Source organism: Lampetra fluviatilis, chromosome 58, assembly GCF_964198595.1.
Source record: "Lampetra fluviatilis chromosome 58, kcLamFluv1.1, whole genome shotgun sequence".
Classification (NCBI taxonomy): Eukaryota; Metazoa; Chordata; class Hyperoartia; order Petromyzontiformes; family Petromyzontidae; genus Lampetra; species Lampetra fluviatilis.
The window spans coordinates 8287585-8306371 of NC_136332.1; the positions used below are offsets into that span (position 1 = coordinate 8287585).

General features: G+C 59.8%; 1 protein-coding gene across 1 annotated transcript in view; it reads left to right on the forward strand.

Annotated features, from left to right (window-relative positions):
- The window catches only part of LOC144950492 (E3 ubiquitin-protein ligase RNF213-like), a 75198-nt gene that overhangs the window by 14986 nt on the left and 41425 nt on the right, over window positions 1–18787 (forward strand). The window contains 18 exon segments of the mRNA XM_078880630.1: window positions 289–507; window positions 726–954; window positions 2008–2066; window positions 2589–2787; window positions 3519–3677; window positions 4546–4644; window positions 5724–5846; window positions 7430–7616; window positions 9270–9437; window positions 9996–10139; window positions 11424–12043; window positions 12779–12935; window positions 13577–13794; window positions 14242–14385; window positions 14816–14992; window positions 15485–16642; window positions 16914–17301; window positions 17821–18014. Of these exon segments, the coding sequence (XP_078736756.1) occupies window positions 289–507; window positions 726–954; window positions 2008–2066; window positions 2589–2787; window positions 3519–3677; window positions 4546–4644; window positions 5724–5846; window positions 7430–7616; window positions 9270–9437; window positions 9996–10139; window positions 11424–12043; window positions 12779–12935; window positions 13577–13794; window positions 14242–14385; window positions 14816–14992; window positions 15485–16642; window positions 16914–17301; window positions 17821–18014 (4642 nt within the window).

Here is an 18787-nt window from a genome sequence, read left to right on the forward strand (position 1 = left end):
TTCTAAATGTGGAGGGAGAAATTGAAAGACCCGGAGACGAATCCACGCGGCCACAGAGAGAGAGAACACGCAAACTTCACATTACAGAAGGCGTCAGGGTCGGGATCGAGCCCTCGACCTCCTGCGTACCAGGCAAGGTAGTTAACATCTCCTCATACGCCAGCAGACAAGGACGCGCGAGCGTCATCCGTGCGTCGTCGCCGCAGAGGAGAGCATCTCCTCCCAGAACTCTGCCCTGACCCCCCCTGCCCCCCCCCCCCCCCCCCGTGTGCGTGCCCGCGCCCCCAGGCTGGTGCCGTCACTCACAGCCCTCTGCTCCAGCTGTGCCAAGGCCGGCTTCCCCGATTGGCTGCTGGCCGTGCCGCTGCTGCACTTTGTGAGCGGCAGGGCGGCGCCCTTCACACCCGGCGTCGAGGGCCTCGACGCGGAGGGGACGTGGGCCGGCCTGCAGGGCGTCGCGTACGGCGACATGCGCAAACTCGTCTACAGGAACAGGGACACCAAGAGGTACGGCGCGACATCCGAGGCCGTGCCGGGGTCGGGAGGTCATCGCGGGCCGAAAGCCGCTGATGTCGCGGTGTGCCCTCCGCCAGTATCACGGGCGCCGCGATGGAGAGATGTTAACTACCTCGCCTGGTATACGGAAGGTTGTGGGTTCGATCCCGACCCTGACGACGCCTGCTGCTGCATATTTGTAATTTTAATTTTGCCGTGCCCGTTGCCAGACGCCTGATCGAGTTGCTCGTGGAGTTCAAGCATCTTCTCGACATGGACCGGCTCCTCCCGCGCGCCACGCTCAGCTGCCTCTTCCCCTCCAACGTCCCCGAATTGCTCGAGTTGCTGCCGCTGCCCCCGCTGGACGTCGTGAGCTACGTCTGCTTCCGTCTACGGGCGCTGACACAGCAGCAGCACCAGCGGCAGCAGCAGCAGCAGCAGAAGAAGACCGAGAGCCAGGTTCGGTCGCGCGCAGTGCCGACGACAGCGCCGCTGCGGGCCCTTGTGATCCGGCGCTCAGAATCGGACGATGAGCAGTCGTGTCGTTTGATTCACCCTTTGCCATTCCGAGATGTCTGCGAGCTGTGGGCTGGGGGTCCCGCTCACACTGCCAAATCTCGGAGCGAGCGAGCTGCTCGGCGTTCATTGTATTTAGAGAGGTGCAGCAGCAGCGCCGTTGTTTTTAAAGACGTTACTCGCCGCAGAGAACCGTAGCGACGCGACCGCCGGCACTCTGCAATAACCGGCGCCAAACTGTGCCACGCGCCCTCCCGCATGGCCTTGTGGGAGCCTCGGTACCGATAAAGTTATCTTATTTCAGTTTTGCTTCTGGTTCCGTTCCGATGACGTGTACACGCACGTCATGGGAACGTCATCAGGACGAGAAAGGGTTATTACCCACACCGCAATATTGACCAGGGAGACCGCTGGGCTCAAACGGCGAACCTCTGCAATAAGCAGCGAAGGCGCGCCCGTTGGCCAAGTGACCGCCCCAGGTCTCTGAACCTCCCAATCACTCTCAAGCTGCCAGGTGGCCAGGGACCGGCAGTACAGCAAGCGGTTTCGTGAGCCCGTCTGTGCACATCTCTGAGTGGTATCTCCTCTTGCCTGCGTGTGTGTAGGGGAGCGGTAGTACAGTGCTTAGCGCTACGCTGCACTACGAACCCGGCAACCTTAATTAGATTCCCGCCAACACCAATGAATTGCTCCTGGGCCTCCCCTAGGTCGACTCAGCCTCAAATGAGTACCTGGTGCGGTGTGTGAACATCGCCACTAGGGAGACAAAGGCGGCCGGGCGTGGTGCCGGCCGCCCACCCCCTCCTCTGCCGTGACGGACTTCATAGGTGCTACTCGCTAACAGCACTTGCCCCAACAGTCTGTTAAGGCTACTTTGGGGGATCTTTGTCTTTGTGTAAGGTTGGTTTTCTCCTCCAGTGTTCTCTGGTTCCTTCTCACGCGATGATTTGCTCATCACCGACGATATCCTGCGTGTCTTCCTCTTTGCTCGGACAGGCTCTGCAGAAGGTTTTAGAAATCGTGACGAGCAAGGTGGGAGGCGTTGACCGAGGGAGGTAAGTTTGTCGAGGTCGCTAAGTGGCCCCCCACGGGATTGGGGGGGGGGGGGCGTCATAATGGCCGTGTCGGAGACATTGGATTGGAATGAAGTTATGCATGACCGACGCTATGTAAAGATAATTATAACTATTTTGCGAAACATTCCGGTTTCGCCACTTTATCGGCACTTGCTGCAGGCATAAATAATCTGGCGATGCTGCTGCTGCCACGTTGGCAGTGGTCGTGCACAATCACAGTTGTTATCAACTTTCTTAGAAGGCCACGTACACAGAACTGTCATTGACGGACGCGTGGAGTTTCATCTCAAGCCACGATGATGATGATGGTGGTGGTGGCGATAATGATGACTGCGATGACAATGGTGATGGTGACTGATGTTTGTGATGACGGTTGGGATGATTGTGATGACCGATGTTGGTGATGATGACCAGGACGACGGCGATGACGTCAGCCCAGCGTTTGCACCCTGGCGATGACGGTGACCAATGCACCGGTGCCGCCCCTCCCCATTTGAGCAGCGACCCGGCTGGTGGCGCCGACGCCGTCCCACCGGAGTTGGCGCTGCGCGTCGTGGAGCTGAGCTGCGAAGTCGCCGGTTCCCCCGGCCCCGCCGAGGAGCTCCACCGGCTGCTGCTGAAGGCGCTGCTCTTTGCCGGCGCCGTGCTGCGCTTGAGCGGCCCCCCGGCCCCCCGCGGCTCCCACACGCAGAGGCCCACGGTAGCCCCCCTCCCCGAAATCCGTAATGCGGCGATTCTTATTTGATATTTACAGAGAGCGCCTCGGCTCAAGGCACGCTCGATAACAAAGTTTAAAAACGGTCCCAAAATTCGAGTGGTGTAGATGGCAAGGGGCAGCGCGATGGTTGAGGAGTGAGTGACCGTGACAGAGGGCACACGGGGGTCACGGAAGGGCGGCAGGGGAGGGACGGGATGGAGTGGAGGGACGAGGAGAGGGAAGAGGGAGGGAATGGGCGATGGGCCACCTCTCATCCCTCGTGGTTTGGCAGACTCACCAATCTGTGCCTGCAAATTGGCCGATCGTAGGATGGCACCACAACGGCCGGCATCCTAAACGCATATCGAATCTCCTCTCACCTCTGTCTCATCTGTACGTAAGTCTGTCTTTGTGTTGAGCATCCTTCGCTTCGTACGTACCCAACCATGCTCATCGGAGGTTCGGGGGAAGGACAACAAACTAAACACAAAAATCACTTCTTAAGAAATTAATTTGTCAATCTAGATGATGTCAAAGTGCATAGCTCCAGTGGCTTCCTCATATCGGAAGGATCAGCGTTCCAGATGGCAGCAGAAGCAGGGCATCTGAAAGCGCCGTGCGATGCGGTAACCACCGTCTTTGTTCGATGGCCAGCCAAAAGTCGCTGCAGCGAGGATGACCACCTGAGTTTGCGTGACGGTTTAATCTCTCACGCGTTTGACTGGCGTCTGCAGGGACTCTCGGAGGAGGGCGGCAAGGCGGCCATGTTGCCGGCCTCCTCATGCGAGGATGTTCTGCGGAAGGCAGTGTCGTGCGTTGTGGGAATCTTCCCCCCACGTCTCCTGGATTCCAGCGCCAATAACCTGAAGTTCGAAGACACGTTGGAGTTCGAGGTTAGTTTTTGTGTTTTCCCCCGTAGCTTCGATTAGCACGGATAGCTACGTACGGTGCGAAAGAAGTTCAACGTACAGTAAATACGTCTCACAATCGCTGAGGAACCACAGACCAAGCTGGAAGGCTGCCAGGCGGTGAGCTGGCACCAACAGTGGCTCTGCGGTTATCTCCGCATCAAGACGTTTTTAGACAATTCGCGAGTGTTTCTTAGACGTGTGGGAGCAAACCGGAGCACCCTTCGAAGAAAGCCCATGCCTTGCGCGAGGGTGCAACACTCTATCCCACACTCTGCTGGCAAGCCGGGGTACAGCTCCTCCTCGACGCAACATTTAGTCATCTGTGCTGTGATCCACCAACCCTCGCTGCTGTCGCCTCCACAGCGCTGGACTACAGGCAGCCACGTGCAGCAGCAGCAGAGTAGCCACCACCGCCACTCGGCTCCTTAGGTGCTGCTGCTCGACTAACAGCACTTGACCCAGCAGTCTGTGAAAGGCTATATGGGGGATCTTTGGTCTACATGTCTGCGTGTATGTGTGTTTGTCTGTATGGGTGTATGTGTATCTATGCTTGTGTGTAATGGTTAGCGCAACTGCACTACAAACACGGCGACCAAAGTTCGATTCCTGCTACAGCCAACACCAATGACGATTATCTGAACCGGTCCTGGGCCTCCGATCGGTCCACCCAGCCTCAAATGAGTATCCGGTGCGGTGTGTAAACATCGTCACTAGAGAGACAAAGGCGGCAGGGCGTGGTGCTGGCCACCCACCCCCTCGTGTGCCGTGCCGTCCTGCGTAGGTGCTCGCTAACAGCATTGTTAAGGCTATGCGGGGTATCTTAGTCTTTGTGTGTGCGCGTGGTTCACAGACCTGGAGCAAGTACCTGGCGGCGTCTTTCGGAGACGCGGAGCTCGATGCGCTGTGGACCGCCTGGCTCTTGCAGGCCGTCCGTGAGCGCATGGCCCGGGTACGCCGCTGCCCCAGCCTCCCACCCGCTCCTCGGGCAGCGGAGACGGTTACATCCAGCGGCGCCCTCCTCTCCTCTCTCAAGGCCTCGCCTCTTCCACGTCGCCCACTTTCTTCCGCTTCCCTCCCCCCGCGCCCCTCCGCTACCCTTCCCTATCCCCTGCGCACACTGACCCATAGACTGGCACATCGACCCATCGACTCGCACGAAGACCCACAGATTCATACGGAGGCCCACAGACTCACACAGAGACCCATAGGCTGGCACAAAAAACCCATAGACTGACACAGAGACACCATTGAAACCTCCTTTGCCAGTAGCAAAATATGAGAATAGTTTTTTTGCCCTTTTATCTGGCAACAAAACTGACACCTTTTTTTTACAAGGAGTCATGTTTGCATTGACCACAATACCTGCGGTCGGAATGCAAACAAAAAACACAAGGACAGTGCATACATTATCATAGTTGTGTTTTTTGTTTGCATTCCAACTGCAGGTATTGTGGTCAATGCAAACATGACTCCTTGTAAAAACGGTGTCAGTTTTGTTGCCAGATAAAAGGGTAAAAAATCAATTATCATCTGACACAGAGACCCGTAGACTCACACAGAAACCCGTAGACCCACACAGAGACCCGTAGACTCACACAGAGACCAGTAGACCCACACAGAGACCTATAGACTCACACGGAGACCCGTAGACCCACACGGAGACCCGTAGACCCACACAGAGACCCGTAGACCCACACAGAGACCCGTAGACTCACACGGAGACCCGTAGACCCACACAGAGACCCGTAGACTCACACGGAGACCCGTAGACCCACACGGAGACCCGTAGACCCACACAGAGACCCGTAGACTCACACGGAGACCCGTAGACCCACACGGAGACCCGTAGACCCACACAGAGACCCGTAGACCCACACGGAGACCCGTAGACCCACACAGAGACCCGTAGACTCACACGGAGACCCGTAGACCCACACAGAGACCCGTAGACTCACACGGAGACCCGTAGACCCACACGGAGACCCGTAGACCCACACAGAATGACACCGAGTCGTGTTCCGCGTGCAGGAGACGCCCCAGCGGCAGGTGGAGGTGTACTGCCACGCAGACACCAGGTCGGCGGCCCTGCACCCTGCCCTGTGCAGCTGCCTCGAGACCACGGCGCTGGACGTCATTCACATCATCTGCCAGGTGACGTGGGCCAGCTGCACGCCGCCGTCATCCGTGCATCCCTCATCCATCCTTCTGTGCATCCCTCAGTCGTCGTCGTACTACGACCGCTGCCACTGTCAGTGACAATCCATGCCTCGAGTTTCCTGGCTGGCTGCTGGCCGGGCTCGGTCGCAGTCACCCCAACGATAACTCTGTCGTTCGTGGCCGCGCGCCGTCGCCACCGAAACTATAGCTGGGTAACTGGCTACACGGGATTTTCCATTGAATTGAATTGAAAGGTCAGACGTTAAATGATAAAAAATATATATGATAATAGCGACACCAAAGAGGTGGGAATAATTAGTACAGGAGACTGACCACAGCTCATTAAAAATCTCTCTTAACTTTTCAATTTGTACTCCTATTATTAATGTAATTATTTCGCCAGAATAATCTTTAAATCCTTGAGAATATAAAACAAAAACTCACAAAATACCAGAGGTGTGGACTCGAGTCATGTGACTTGGACTCGAGTCAGACTCGAGTCATGAATTTGATGACTTGCGACTCGACTTGGACTTGCATAACAATGACTTTGTCCCACCTCTGCAAAATACATTATCTCGACGTATAAAAGCGGATTGCTTTTAGTGCTCCGAGTAGAGAAGGATTGTGAAAAGAGCATGATTCTGACAGCTGCCTCGAACACCAATCACGCCACGCAACTCAATAATGACTAGCGTCATTATGTAATTATTATATATTATTGTATCATTTCGGGTCAATTCAGGACCCCGTATCATTCGGGGAGGGTCCTTGCCTATAGCTCCGAAGTTCCCCAGCATTGACTGAATAAAGGCTGACTGCTGATAAGGCACCGCGCGTCGAAACCGGTCCAGGCTTTGCTCGTCCTGAAGCGATGCTGCTGAAAGTTTCGCGCTCCCACGACGGCCGCTGGTGCGGCTGACGGTTCGTTAAGGAAACGTCTGGAGAGGCGGACGCGTGAAGCAGACGACGTGCGATGTCGCGTGGGGGGAGCGGTGGCGCAGCGCTCGGCCACCACCAACGCCGGTGACGATTATCCGGACCGATGCTGCGCCTCCCCTAAGTCGACTCGGCTTCAAACGAGTACCCGGTGCGGTGTGTGAACGTCGCCACTGGGGAGACAGGCGGCCGGGCGTGGTGCTGGCCACCCGCCCCCCTCGTGTGCCGTGCCGGCCTTCATAGGTGCGCTCGCCCCAACAGTCTGTTAAGGCAACACAGGGGATCTTTGTCTCGTGTGTTGCACGCGCATGCGTGCGCGTGTGGTGAACGGTAGCGTAGCGGTTAGCGCGCTGCGCTACCAACCCAACAGCCCGAGTTCAATTCCGTCTCACGGCCAACACGAACCGATCCTGGACCTCTCCTAGGTCGACTCAGCCCAGTGCGGTCTGTAGTAAACGTCGCCACTGGGGAGACAAAGGCGGCCGGGCGTGGCGACTGGCCACCCACCCCGTGGTGCGCCGTGCCGGCCTTCGGAGCCGCTCGCTAACATCGCTTGCCCCAGCGGTGTGTTCAGGCTACACGGCAGGGGTGGGGGGGGGTAGTGGATCGTTGTCTTGATGTTGTTGTGCTTGGTGCAGAACAAGCGGGAGGAGGATCTGGTTCGGCAGCTGCCGGAGCACGACCTCCGCGCGTTCGGCAAGGTGCTGTCGCGCGTCGTGGAGCAGGCGTGGCCACGGCGGGGCGGGCGGCACGTCGAGGAGATGGAGGAAGTCGTGAGGCACCTCCTCACCTGGGACGCCGCGCCCAACCTCCTCAAGATGCACGGTGGGGACCGCCGCCGAGTGGCCGTGACGTCACCCGCAGGGGTTGTGCCGTGCTAGGTGCACTTTGAGGCCGTCGGTGTCCTTCGTGGCAAGGCCCGCCGGCCACTGGTGGCCTTAAGTGCGGCCCCCGACAATACACGAATGTGAAAACACCCTCCACCATCATCACCGTGCTGCTGTGAAACCCAACATTGCTATAAAATGTGTGGTGGCCCTCACAGAACACTGCTCGTGCAGGATGTCACCTGACAATCCCAGGTGCCATAGGTTAACTGCTGTGCCAGGCTCGGTGCAGGATGAGGCCACGGAACAGGCCCAGGTGCCATGGGTTGACCGACCGAGACGACTGACAGATGCACCACCTGTGTACCTCACTGTGCCACTTCGCTGCGTGTTATCCGCCCGGCAGCTCCGCTCGTTAGACTCACACAGAGACCCGTAGACTCACACAGAGACCCGTAGACTCACACAGAGACCCGTAGACTCACACAGAGACCCGTAGACTCACACAGAGACCCGTAGACTCACACCAAAACCCGTAGAGTCACACAGAGACCCGTAGAGTCACACAGAGACCCGTAGACTCACACAGAGACCCGTAGACTCACACAGAGACCCGTAGACTCATACCAAAACCCGTAGAGTCACACAGAGACCCGTAGAGTCACACAGAGACCCGTAGACTCACACAGAGACCCGTAGACTCACACAGAGACACGTGAACTCGCACAGAGACACGTAGACTCACACAGAGACCCGTAGACTCACACAGAGACCCGTAGACTCACAACAAAACCCGTAGACTCACACAGAGACCCGTAGACTCACACAGAGACCCGTAGACTCACACGGAGACCCGTAGACTCACACTAATAACCCGTAGACTCACACAGAGACCCATAGACTCACACAGAGACCCGTAGACTCACACAGAGACCCGTAGACTCGCATAGAGACCCGTAGACTCACACTGAGACCTGTAGACTCACACTGAGACCCGTAGACTCACACATAGACCTAGAGACTCACACAGAGACCCGTAGACTCACACAGAGACCCGTAGACTCACACAGAGACACGTGAACTCGCACAGAGACACGTAGACTCACACAGAGACCCGTAGACTCACAACAAAACCCGTAGACTCACACAGAGACCCGTAGACTCACACAGAGACCCGTAGACTCACACGGAGACCCGTAGACTCACACGGAGACCCGTAGACTCACACTAATAACCCGTAGACTCACACAGAGACCCATAGACTCACACAGAGACCCGTAGACTCACACAGAGACCCGTAGACTCGCATAGAGACCCGTAGACTCACACTGAGACCTGTAGACTCACACTGAGACCCGTAGACTCACACATAGACCTAGAGACTCACACAGAGACACGTAGACTCAAAGAGACCTGTAGACTCACACAGAGATCTGTAGACTCACATAGTCCCATAGAGCGTCGCTCCTCCGCCCTCCGCCGTTGCTAAAGGGCGACTGCCTCCCAACTACGCCCAGTGGTCTCACTGTGCACCTCGCCTGGCATGCGTGTGCGTGCGTGTGCGCATGCGTGTGCGTGCGTGTGTGCGTGCGTGCGCGTGCGTGCGCTTGTGTGTGCGTGCGTGTGCGTGCGTGCGTGTGTGCGTGTGCAGGCACGAGCCAGATGCTCATGGAGAGCCTGGGAGAGGCTGCAAGGATTTTGGTGGCGTCGGGGCTGTCGTCGCTGCAGCTGCTGCTGCACTCCGTGCTGGACGGCTCTGTGAAGCTGGGGCTGCTGCGCATCGTGCTGGAGCGGCGCGTTGCCTTCTGCAGGGTGCAGGGTGAGACGCCCTGCAGCAGTGAGGGTCTGACACAGTGAGAGTCTGAGTGGGAGTCTGACACAGTGGGAGTCTGACACAGTGGGAGTCTGACACAGTGGGAGTCTGATACAGTGAGAGTCTGAGTGACACAGTGGGAGTCTGATACAGTGAGAGTCTGACACAGTGGGAGTCTGATACAGTGAGAGTCTGAGTGACACAGTGGGAGTCTGATACAGTGAGAGTCTGACACAGTGGGAGTCTGACACAGTGGGAGTCTGACACAGTGGGAGTCTAATACAGTGGGAGTCTGACACAGTGGGAGTCTGAGTGACACAGTGTGAGTCTGACACAGTGGGAGTCTGACACAGTGGGAGTCTGACACAGTGGGAGTCTGACACAGTGAGAGTCTGACACAGTGAGGGTCTGAGTGACACAATGAGAGTCTGAGTGACATGGTGAAGTACGGCCGAGCAATGCCCCCCCCCCTTCCACCACGGCCCACGCGGCGCGGGGGGGGGCCTCCATCCGGCAGCGGAGTGATGAAAGGCTGCGCCGACTTCTCTCGTCCGCGCTGCTCAGGGTCGTTGGACGGTAGCCCCGGGCTCAGCACCTTGGAGGCGGTGCTGGACGCGAGGCAGCGGGCGGTGAAGGCGGTAGACGAGGAGGCTCGCAGCGTGCAGGCCTTGCTCAACTTGTGTCGCACGGTCCAGGAGTTCCTCACAGGTCCGCGTCTTTCATCGCCCTCCGATCTCGCTCGGTCGTCGCCAGCCGTGGTCTATACGCTGCTGGGTTATGCTGGGCGGCCTCGGTGGTGTCGGCGGTGGCGGTGATGGTTGTGGTGGCGGCGGTGGGGGCGGCGGTGGGGGCGGTGGTGGTGATGGTTGTGGTGGCGGCGGTGGTGGCGGTGGTGGCGGTGGTGGGGGTGGTGGTGGCGGCGGTGGCGGCGGTGATGGTGGGGGTGGTGGTGGTAGCGGTGGTAGTGGTTGCTACGCCGCTGCACGTGGCGTGGCCTGTGAGCCAGCAGCGGATCGCCACACACAGACGTTGGGCATAACCCAGTTGTTAGATTGTGTGTGCGCTCTCCCACACTACCGTTGGTAACTATAGGAGCCTTTTGGCGTTGTTTTCTGGTCTAACACCGGTGGTTGGGGAGACGAGGTGTAGGCCAATCAAAAGGAGCCACCCGCTACAGTCGCCCGTCACAGCCGCCCGTCACAACCACACGTCACAACCACACGTCACAACCACACGTCACAACCACACGTCACAACCACACGTCACAACCACACGTCACAACCACACGTCACAACCACACGTCACAGCCACCCGTCACAACCACACGTCACAACCACACGTCACAACCACACGTCACAACCACACGTCACAACCACACGTCACAGCCACCCGTCACAACCACACGTCACAACCACCTGTCACAATCACACGTCACAACCACACGTCACAACCACACATCACAACCACACGTCACAACCACACGTCACAACCACACGTCACAACCACACGTCACAACCACACGTCGCAGCCAGACGTCACAGCCACACGTCACAACCACACGTCACAACCACACGTCACAACCACACGTCACAACCACCCGTCACAGCCACACGTCACAACCACACGTCACAACCACACGTCACAACCACACGTCACAGCCACACGTCACAGCCACACGTCACAACCACGTCACAACCACACGTCACAACCACACGTCACAACCACACGTCACAGCCACACGTCACAACCACACGTCACGGCCGCCCGTTACCATGCTGGCTCAGGCTGTGCTCATACGGGTCTTTGACATATTTTATTTGTGTAATTTAAGTTGTTATAACATGAGTCATGTTATTATTTACTTTTCATAATTACGATCGAAATTTTTTATTTAAATTTTTATTATTATTTAAATATCATTATAAATAAGAAATGTTTTTATTCTTACGATAAAAAAAATCCACTTTAACCCACGCGGGCCGCCCCTTCCAGTGGACGTGGAGCCGTTGGAACGCCTGTGTCGGTCCGACCGCAGCGACTGCCGCCTGGACGCCGTCGTGCGGGTCGACCCGGGGCGGCTCGACGCGGAGGCCCTCGCCCGCACGCCGCAGGTCACCGGCTTCGGCCTGACGGACGAGCTGCGCGCGATGGCGCGCCAGTTCTCCCGGCTGGAGCGCAGCTGGCTCTTTGACAGCCTCTGGAAGGCCTGCGCCCGTGCGGCGTCGTCGGCGGCGCCCGTGCCCCTGGAGCGCCTGCGCGTCGCGACGTGGGCGCCCTGCGTGCAGCGCCTGCGCTCGCTGCTGGGCGCCGTGCGCGCCGGCGCCGTCCCGCTCGACGACGCGCGCCGGCTGTTCGCCCCCGCGTTCGCCGGGGGCGCGGCGCGGGCCCCCGCCGTGGCCAACCTTGAGAAGGAGCTGCGGCTGCTGCTGGCGGCGGTGGGCGACGGCGTCGCCGCCGCGCGGGAGACGTCGTGGGTGGAGGAGCGAGCGGAGCAGATCGCGGACTTCCGCGAGCTGGGCCTGGCCACGGAGGCGGCCGGCGCGGTGAAGCGAGCGAAGGACGCTCTGGGCCTCGCCGGGGATTTCTCGGTTCTGGACTCGCTCACCGACCTGGTGAGTGGCGAGCGCCGCGGGAGAGGCAAGCCCGGCGCCCGAACGCCGTCGCTGAATCGACGACTGCGATCGATCGGTGATTGTGTCGGTGGTCCGAATGGTTTACGTGCTTCTGAGCGCTTAGGCTGATTGCGGTGGAAGAGCCTCAAATCCCGAGGATGTCTGCGGCGGCGCGTGACTAAAGGCGGATAACCAGAAGCCCGCTGATAGGATGGCCGGTTGAATACGTGGACGACTGATTGGGTGACGAGGAGCAGCAGAATGAACAACCGCACGATTGTTGTGTGTCCTGCACGAGTTGAGGATGGAAGAGGACTCGTGGCTAAGGGACGTGATGACGGGCGTCTGTGCGAGTGTGCTAGTGAGCGAGTCCTTGGTGTGGCGTGTAGTTAACATCGCCACGGGGAGACAAAGGTGGCCGGGCGTGGTGCTGGCCACCCACCCCCTCGTGTGCCGCTAACAGCACTTGCCCCAACAGTCTGTTAAGGCTATACGGGGGATCTTTCTCTTTTTGAGTTCGATTCCCGCTTGAGTCCAATGATAGTTGTGAATATTTGCACTGCTCCTTGGTCTCCTTTAGGTCTGCTCAGCCTTAACCGCGTACCTGACGCCACTGGGGAGACAAAGGCGGCCGGGCCCCGCTCCTAGCTAACAGCACTTGCCCCAACCGCCTGTTAAAATGCCGACGTGGGGGATCTTTGCCTTGGTCTGGCGTGTCTCGTGTGCACTTGGCAGGATGAGAGTTTGAAGGAGAAGCAGTTGAAGTGCATCACCAGGACTCTGGTGAATGCCAAGAATATCCTGGCCGGGATCGACAAGAGAGGCATCGACTGCCTGGACGTGCTCGCGCGCAGCCGGGACTTCATCAGATGGGTCCGCGAGTCCGTCGGGAGTGAGTGCGCGACGTTGCCCGTTCGGTCCGCGCGCCTGCCCGCCCGCCCGCCTCTTCATTCATTCCTCTTGCTCGTCGACTCTCCTTGCCATAACCCTGTTTCTCACGTTCTCACAAACTCGCTCAATTCCATCTCACAGATTCTTTTTTTTTAATCAACGTATATTTAACTTCTTTCGCATAGTACGTAGCCAACCGTACTAATTGGAGTGTATAGTCTAGTGTACAGTAGTGTAGTAGTGTCGTGTATAGTAGTTTGTATCTTGAACTTCTTTTGCACCGTACGTAGCCAACCATGCTAATCGGAGGTGCGGGGAATTTTCGGTGAGTCTGTGGGTCTCTTCGTGGTGCTATATAGCTATTTGTGAGTCTGTGGGTCTAAGGTCTCCATGTGAGTAGTTTACAGGTCTCCATATGAGTAGTCTATGGGTCTCTGTGTGAGTAGTTTATGGGTTTTATGTGAGTAGTCTATAGGTCTCTATGTGGTGCTATGGGTCTCTATGTGAGTAGTCTATTGGTCTCTGTGTAAGTTTCTGTACTCGTCTCTGTGCCGATGTTGTGCTGTGGCCACGGTGTCGCGCGTCACGTTCGCGAGTCTCCCCGTGTCACCGCCGCCATCTCCCCCCCCCTCCCCCCGGTAGAGCTGAGCGAGCTCAAGGTGTTTGTGGACCTGGCGTCCATCTCGGCGGGGGAGAACGACGCCGACGTGGACCGCGTCGCCTTCTTCCACGACGCCGTGCAGGGCTTCTCCTCGCTGCTCTACGAGCTGCCGCCCTCCGCCAACTTCGCCGACTTCCACCAGGCGCTCGGCAAGCTGTGGAAGGCGCTGGAGAGGGACCGCAACCTGCCCAAGAAACTGGTGCGTCCGCCGGTCCGCCCCCCGGCACGGCTCCGCACGGGTCGGATGGTCGTGCGGGAGGTCGTTAATATCTCGCTCCAGTGGCGAGATGTTTACTGCCTCGCCTGGTATGGAGGAAGTTTGTGCTTTCGATCCCGACCCTGATGCCTGCTGTATATTTGGAGTTAACATCCCGCGACCGTGACTGTCCCGCTGTGGCCCGTGCGATGACTGCCTGTGTAACCGCCCGTGTGACTGCTCTTGTGATGACCACCCATGTGACTGCCCGTGTGACCACCCATGTGATGACTGTCTGTGTGATGACTGCCTGTGTGACCGCCTGTGTGACTGCGCTTGTGACGACCACCCATGTGACTGCCCGTGTGACCACCCATGTGATGACTGTCTGTGTGATGACTGTCCGTGTGATAACCGCCCGCGTCTCGACCTCTCGCCGTCGGCGCGCAGGAAGACTCGGCGCGCCACCTCTCGTGGTTGCGCACGGTGCACGAGAGCCACGGCTCGGTGGAGAAGTCCTCGCTGTCCCTCGCCACGGCCGTCAACGCCTGCGGCGTCTACCAGGTCGGCGCCGTCTTCCCCACGGGCAGCAAGGTGAGTCAGGGGGCCGCGTCACCGGCCGACCGGCCGGCCGAGCGGGCGAACGGTGCTCGTGCCAGCGAGACGGGGGGCGGGCACCCAGCGGCCTCGCCGTTCACCCGGGGTGGAAATTGCTTCTTTTAGAACTTCTGCCATCGCTGTTGTGTCTGGCCTCGTCGTCCTTCCCCCGCACCTCCGATCGGCACGGTTGGCTACGTACGGCGCGAAAGAAGTTGGACGTACGCGCAGTACGTACCGCGCGGGACTTTCCAACGCCGGCGTAGCAGGCCGCGATGGGTTCCGTAAACTGGAGAGGGGCCGTCGGCGTGCCCCCGGGGCCCGGCCCTCTTTGTCGAGGACGTTGGCCCAGCCCTGGATGGGGGGGGGGGGGGTGGTGGCGACGCTCCGACAAACGCGACGGCCGCGGCGTTGCCTCTCCCCGCAGCCCACGATGGACTCGGTGCTGAAGCTCGTGGTGCCGGCGGCGGCGGTCGACGGCGGCGGGGACCTCAGGGAGCAGCGCGTCTACGGCCTCGGCGAGGTCAAGGAGCTGCAGAGCAAGCTCATGCTCATAGCCGGGCAGCGGGAGCAGGGCAAGGAGGAGATCGAGCGCTTCTCCGAGGTCAGATCTACTTGCCAACGTCTCGCAAAGACACACCGTCATCGTCGTCATCGTCTCAGATGTTCGCTCAGGGCACATCTCTCACACACACACCCACCGTCATCGTCTTTCTCATCATCATCATCGCAGCTCTGTGGGACTTTTTTGCCAGTATCAAAGTACACAAAATATAAGAATAGGGTTTACCCTTTCTGGCGGTGTTAAGATGTTCAAACACTAAATAAATACCATTTTGCCAGGCATCAAGTCTACATTAACCACACGTACTCATGGCAAAACATGAAACCTTTTCACATCATCTCGCCACATTTATCTCGACAAAGCCACGCACACATCGCCATCATCTGTTACATTTAGATTGAAAACGCTTCAGCAGCACTTTTTGTGTTTAGTTTGTTGTCGTTCCCCCCTCACCTCCGATTATAACACGGTTGGCTACGTACGTTCTACACACACACACTCACGCTTGCGTGTGTGTGTGTGTGCGCGCAGGTCTTCGGCAATGTGTTGCGGCTCGCCGAGCTCTACCTGCAGCTGCACTCGGCCGGCAGCGTCCTCTTCCGCCGCTGGACGGCGCAGGTGTTCTGCGCCCCGGGCAGCACGGTGTGCGCCATCGTCGACTTCGGCCTGCGCGGCGTCCCCCACCTGCACGCCATGGGCGGCGCGGGCGACGAGCTGCGGCCGCTGTGCCGCGCCATGGATCGCTGCCTGGCCGAGTGGAAGGCCTACGTGGAGGACAAGCGGCGCGACTTCTACCACCTCAACCTCTACACGGCCGAGCAGCTGGTGCTGCTGCGCTCCGAGCTGGGCGCGCTGGCGGGGCGGACGGCCGGCGCCGGGGGCCGTGGCGGGGCGGGCGCGTCGCCGGGCGTGGCGGCCCTCACGCTGCTGTCCTTCATCAGGGAGGACTGCACGGCCGAGCACGTCGCTCGCGCTCTCCTCCACTCGGAACGGGCGGCGCCGTCGGCGAGAGTCGGGGCCGTGGCCGGCGGCGATCCGTCGCGCTCCCCTTCGTCGCCCGCCCCGCTCTCCTCCTCCTCCTCCTCCTCCTCGTCGTCGTCGTCGTCCTCCCGAGCGAGCCGGCTGCTGGGCGCCGTCAAGGCGCTCGTGGACCAGGACGTGGAGGAGGCGGCGGCGAAGGCGGCGGTGCAGGAGCTGGGGCCCACGTTCGAGCGCGACCTCATCGCCTGGGTCTTCGGCAACCTGCAGCGCCGCGACAGCGTCGCGGCGCTCAGCCGGGCGTTCGACGGCGCCGTCGCGGCGGCCGAAGAGGCGGACCGCGAAGCCGCGGCCGCCGCCTCCGGCCTCCCCTGCCCTTCCCTCCTTCCGTCCGGCGACGACGCCGACGACGAGCGGGCGGGCGTGGGCGACCGCCTCCTCCGGCTGTGGCGGCGCTTCGCGCAGAGTGGCGCCGACGGGCACCTCGGCGTGGGGGAGCTGGGGCGGGCGCTGGCGCGACTCGCCGCCGGGCGGTGCCCGGTGCTGCGCCGGCTGCCGGAGGGGCTGACGGCGGGGCAGCCCAACCTGGTGGTGTGCCGCGAGGCGGAGGTGTACGCGGCGGCGCTGTGCGTCTACCGGCACGGCGACGCCGAGCGGCTGCCGACGTGCGACGAGGTGCTGGTGTGCGCGCCCGACACCACGACGGAGCAGGTGGGGGGACGCACGGACAGACGCGCAAACGGACACGTAGGCATACACGCGGACAGGCACGCAGACGGCGGACAGACACGCGGACAAACACGTAGATAGACGTAGATCGTGCCATCCGTCTACCAGGAGGGACCCCTCGGAGGGGGTCTCTCTTGGGGGCTACTATGCCAGGGGAGAGCCTCAGGGCTTGGCGCCGGAACTTGGCCGCGACCCGTCACGTCCCGTTCCGCCACGTCTCGCCGTGACAGCCTCCTCCCGGCCTCCCCCGCAGGTGGAGCTGTTCTTCAGGAGGGCCTTGGGCCACAGCGGCGACGGCGTCAACGCGGGAGACGGAGCGGGCAAGATCTACTCGCTGGTGCACGCCGACCTGCTGAGCTACGACGCGAGCGTGCGGGCCGAGGAGGCCTTCGAGCGCCTGCGCGCCAGCTCCGACCCCTGCTACCGCCTGGTGCTGCTGTGCGGCGCCGCAGGGGAGCATCGCTACGCCGCCTCCTCCTTCGGCCGCTACCGCGTTGGCGCCTTCCCGCTGGCGCCCGCCGACGAGTTGCGCCGGTACCTGCGGCGCCACTTCACGGCGCCCCGGAACGAGCGCTCGCCCGCCCGCGTCTTCTCGGACCCCGTGAGCGTGCGGCTCGTCACATCCCGGCGCGCCGGAGTCGGTGAGTTCCTCTCTATCGGGACCGTGCGGCCGATCCTGGGGCTCCTCCCCTAGGTTGACTCGGCCAGTAGGGAGACAAAGACGGCCGGGCGTGGTGCTGGCCACCCACCCCCCCCTCGTGTGCCTTTCCAGCCTTCGTAAGTGCTGCTAATCGCTTTTAGCACTTGCCCCAAAAGTCTTCGTCTTTACGTGCGTGTGTGTGTCCGTGCGTACGTGTGTGACCACATAAGCATAACTCTTAATTGAGCACGACCTGTTATTCGTGCGTCTTTTTCCAGAGCGTCTCTTATTATCCGGATAATACTGGGGGGGGGGGGGGGGGTGGTGGCGGTTAGAACAATCCTCCTCATTCCTCATTCCGTGTGCGCCTCGTCGAAACGCGACGAGTCAATTTGGCCCACGGCCACCGCGTGCGAAATGACTCCGTGTCCGTCGATTCCGTCCGGCGCGACGACGATCGATGCCCGGCAGCGTTAGCGAACTGAGCGCGGTCGTCCGTCCGGCGGTGGCGGTGCCGCAGGGAAGTCGCTGTACGTGCGGCGGCTGCACGAGTCGCTGTCGCAGACGTGCCCGGGCGGGCGCTGCACCCTGCGCACGCTGCGCCTCATCGCCAGTGCCGTCGACGAGAGCTCCGTGCTCGCCTCCATCGTCGACCTGCAGGAGGCCCCGGGGAAGGCCACGCCGTGCCTCTTCCACATCGACGTCACGGCCGCCGTGAGCGCACACGTACACGCACAGACGTACACGCACAGAAGTATACGCACATACACGCACAGACGTACACGCACAGAAGTACACGCACGTACACGCACAGACGTACACGCACAGACGTACACGCACGTACACGCACAGACGTATACGCACAGACATACACGCACAGACGTACACGCACGTACACGCACAGACATACACGCACAGACGTACACGCACAGACGTACACGCACGTACACGCACAGACATACACGCACAGACGTACACGCACGTACACGCACGTACACGCACAGACGTACACGCACAGACGTACACGCACAGACGTACACGCACGTACACGCACAGACGTACACGCACAGACGTACACGCACAGAAGTACACGCACAGAAGTACATGCAGGTACACGCATGTACACGCATGTAGACACACCTACACGCACAGACCTCGGTAGGGTCATCCCCACTTTGCCCCATGATGTTTTCCAGCCTGAGGGATTTCCCTTCCTCCAAGACCTCACAGACATGCTCAGCAAATCTACAAACCTGTACCTGGGGGTAGGAGATCCAGTTACCTTTCTTTCCCCGAATGACGGTGATAGGTGTAGCACTGCAAGTAACTTTTTTGATTGATTTAAAGAGTGATTTGTGATCGCGGGCTACTTAGGCAGACTCCAATTTCTCAGCAACCCGCGATTATTACCAATCCTTGCAGCACCGCACGGCTGTCCGAACCTCCGAGCGAAGGCTGTGGTAAGCCTCCTCACTCTCTGACGTGGG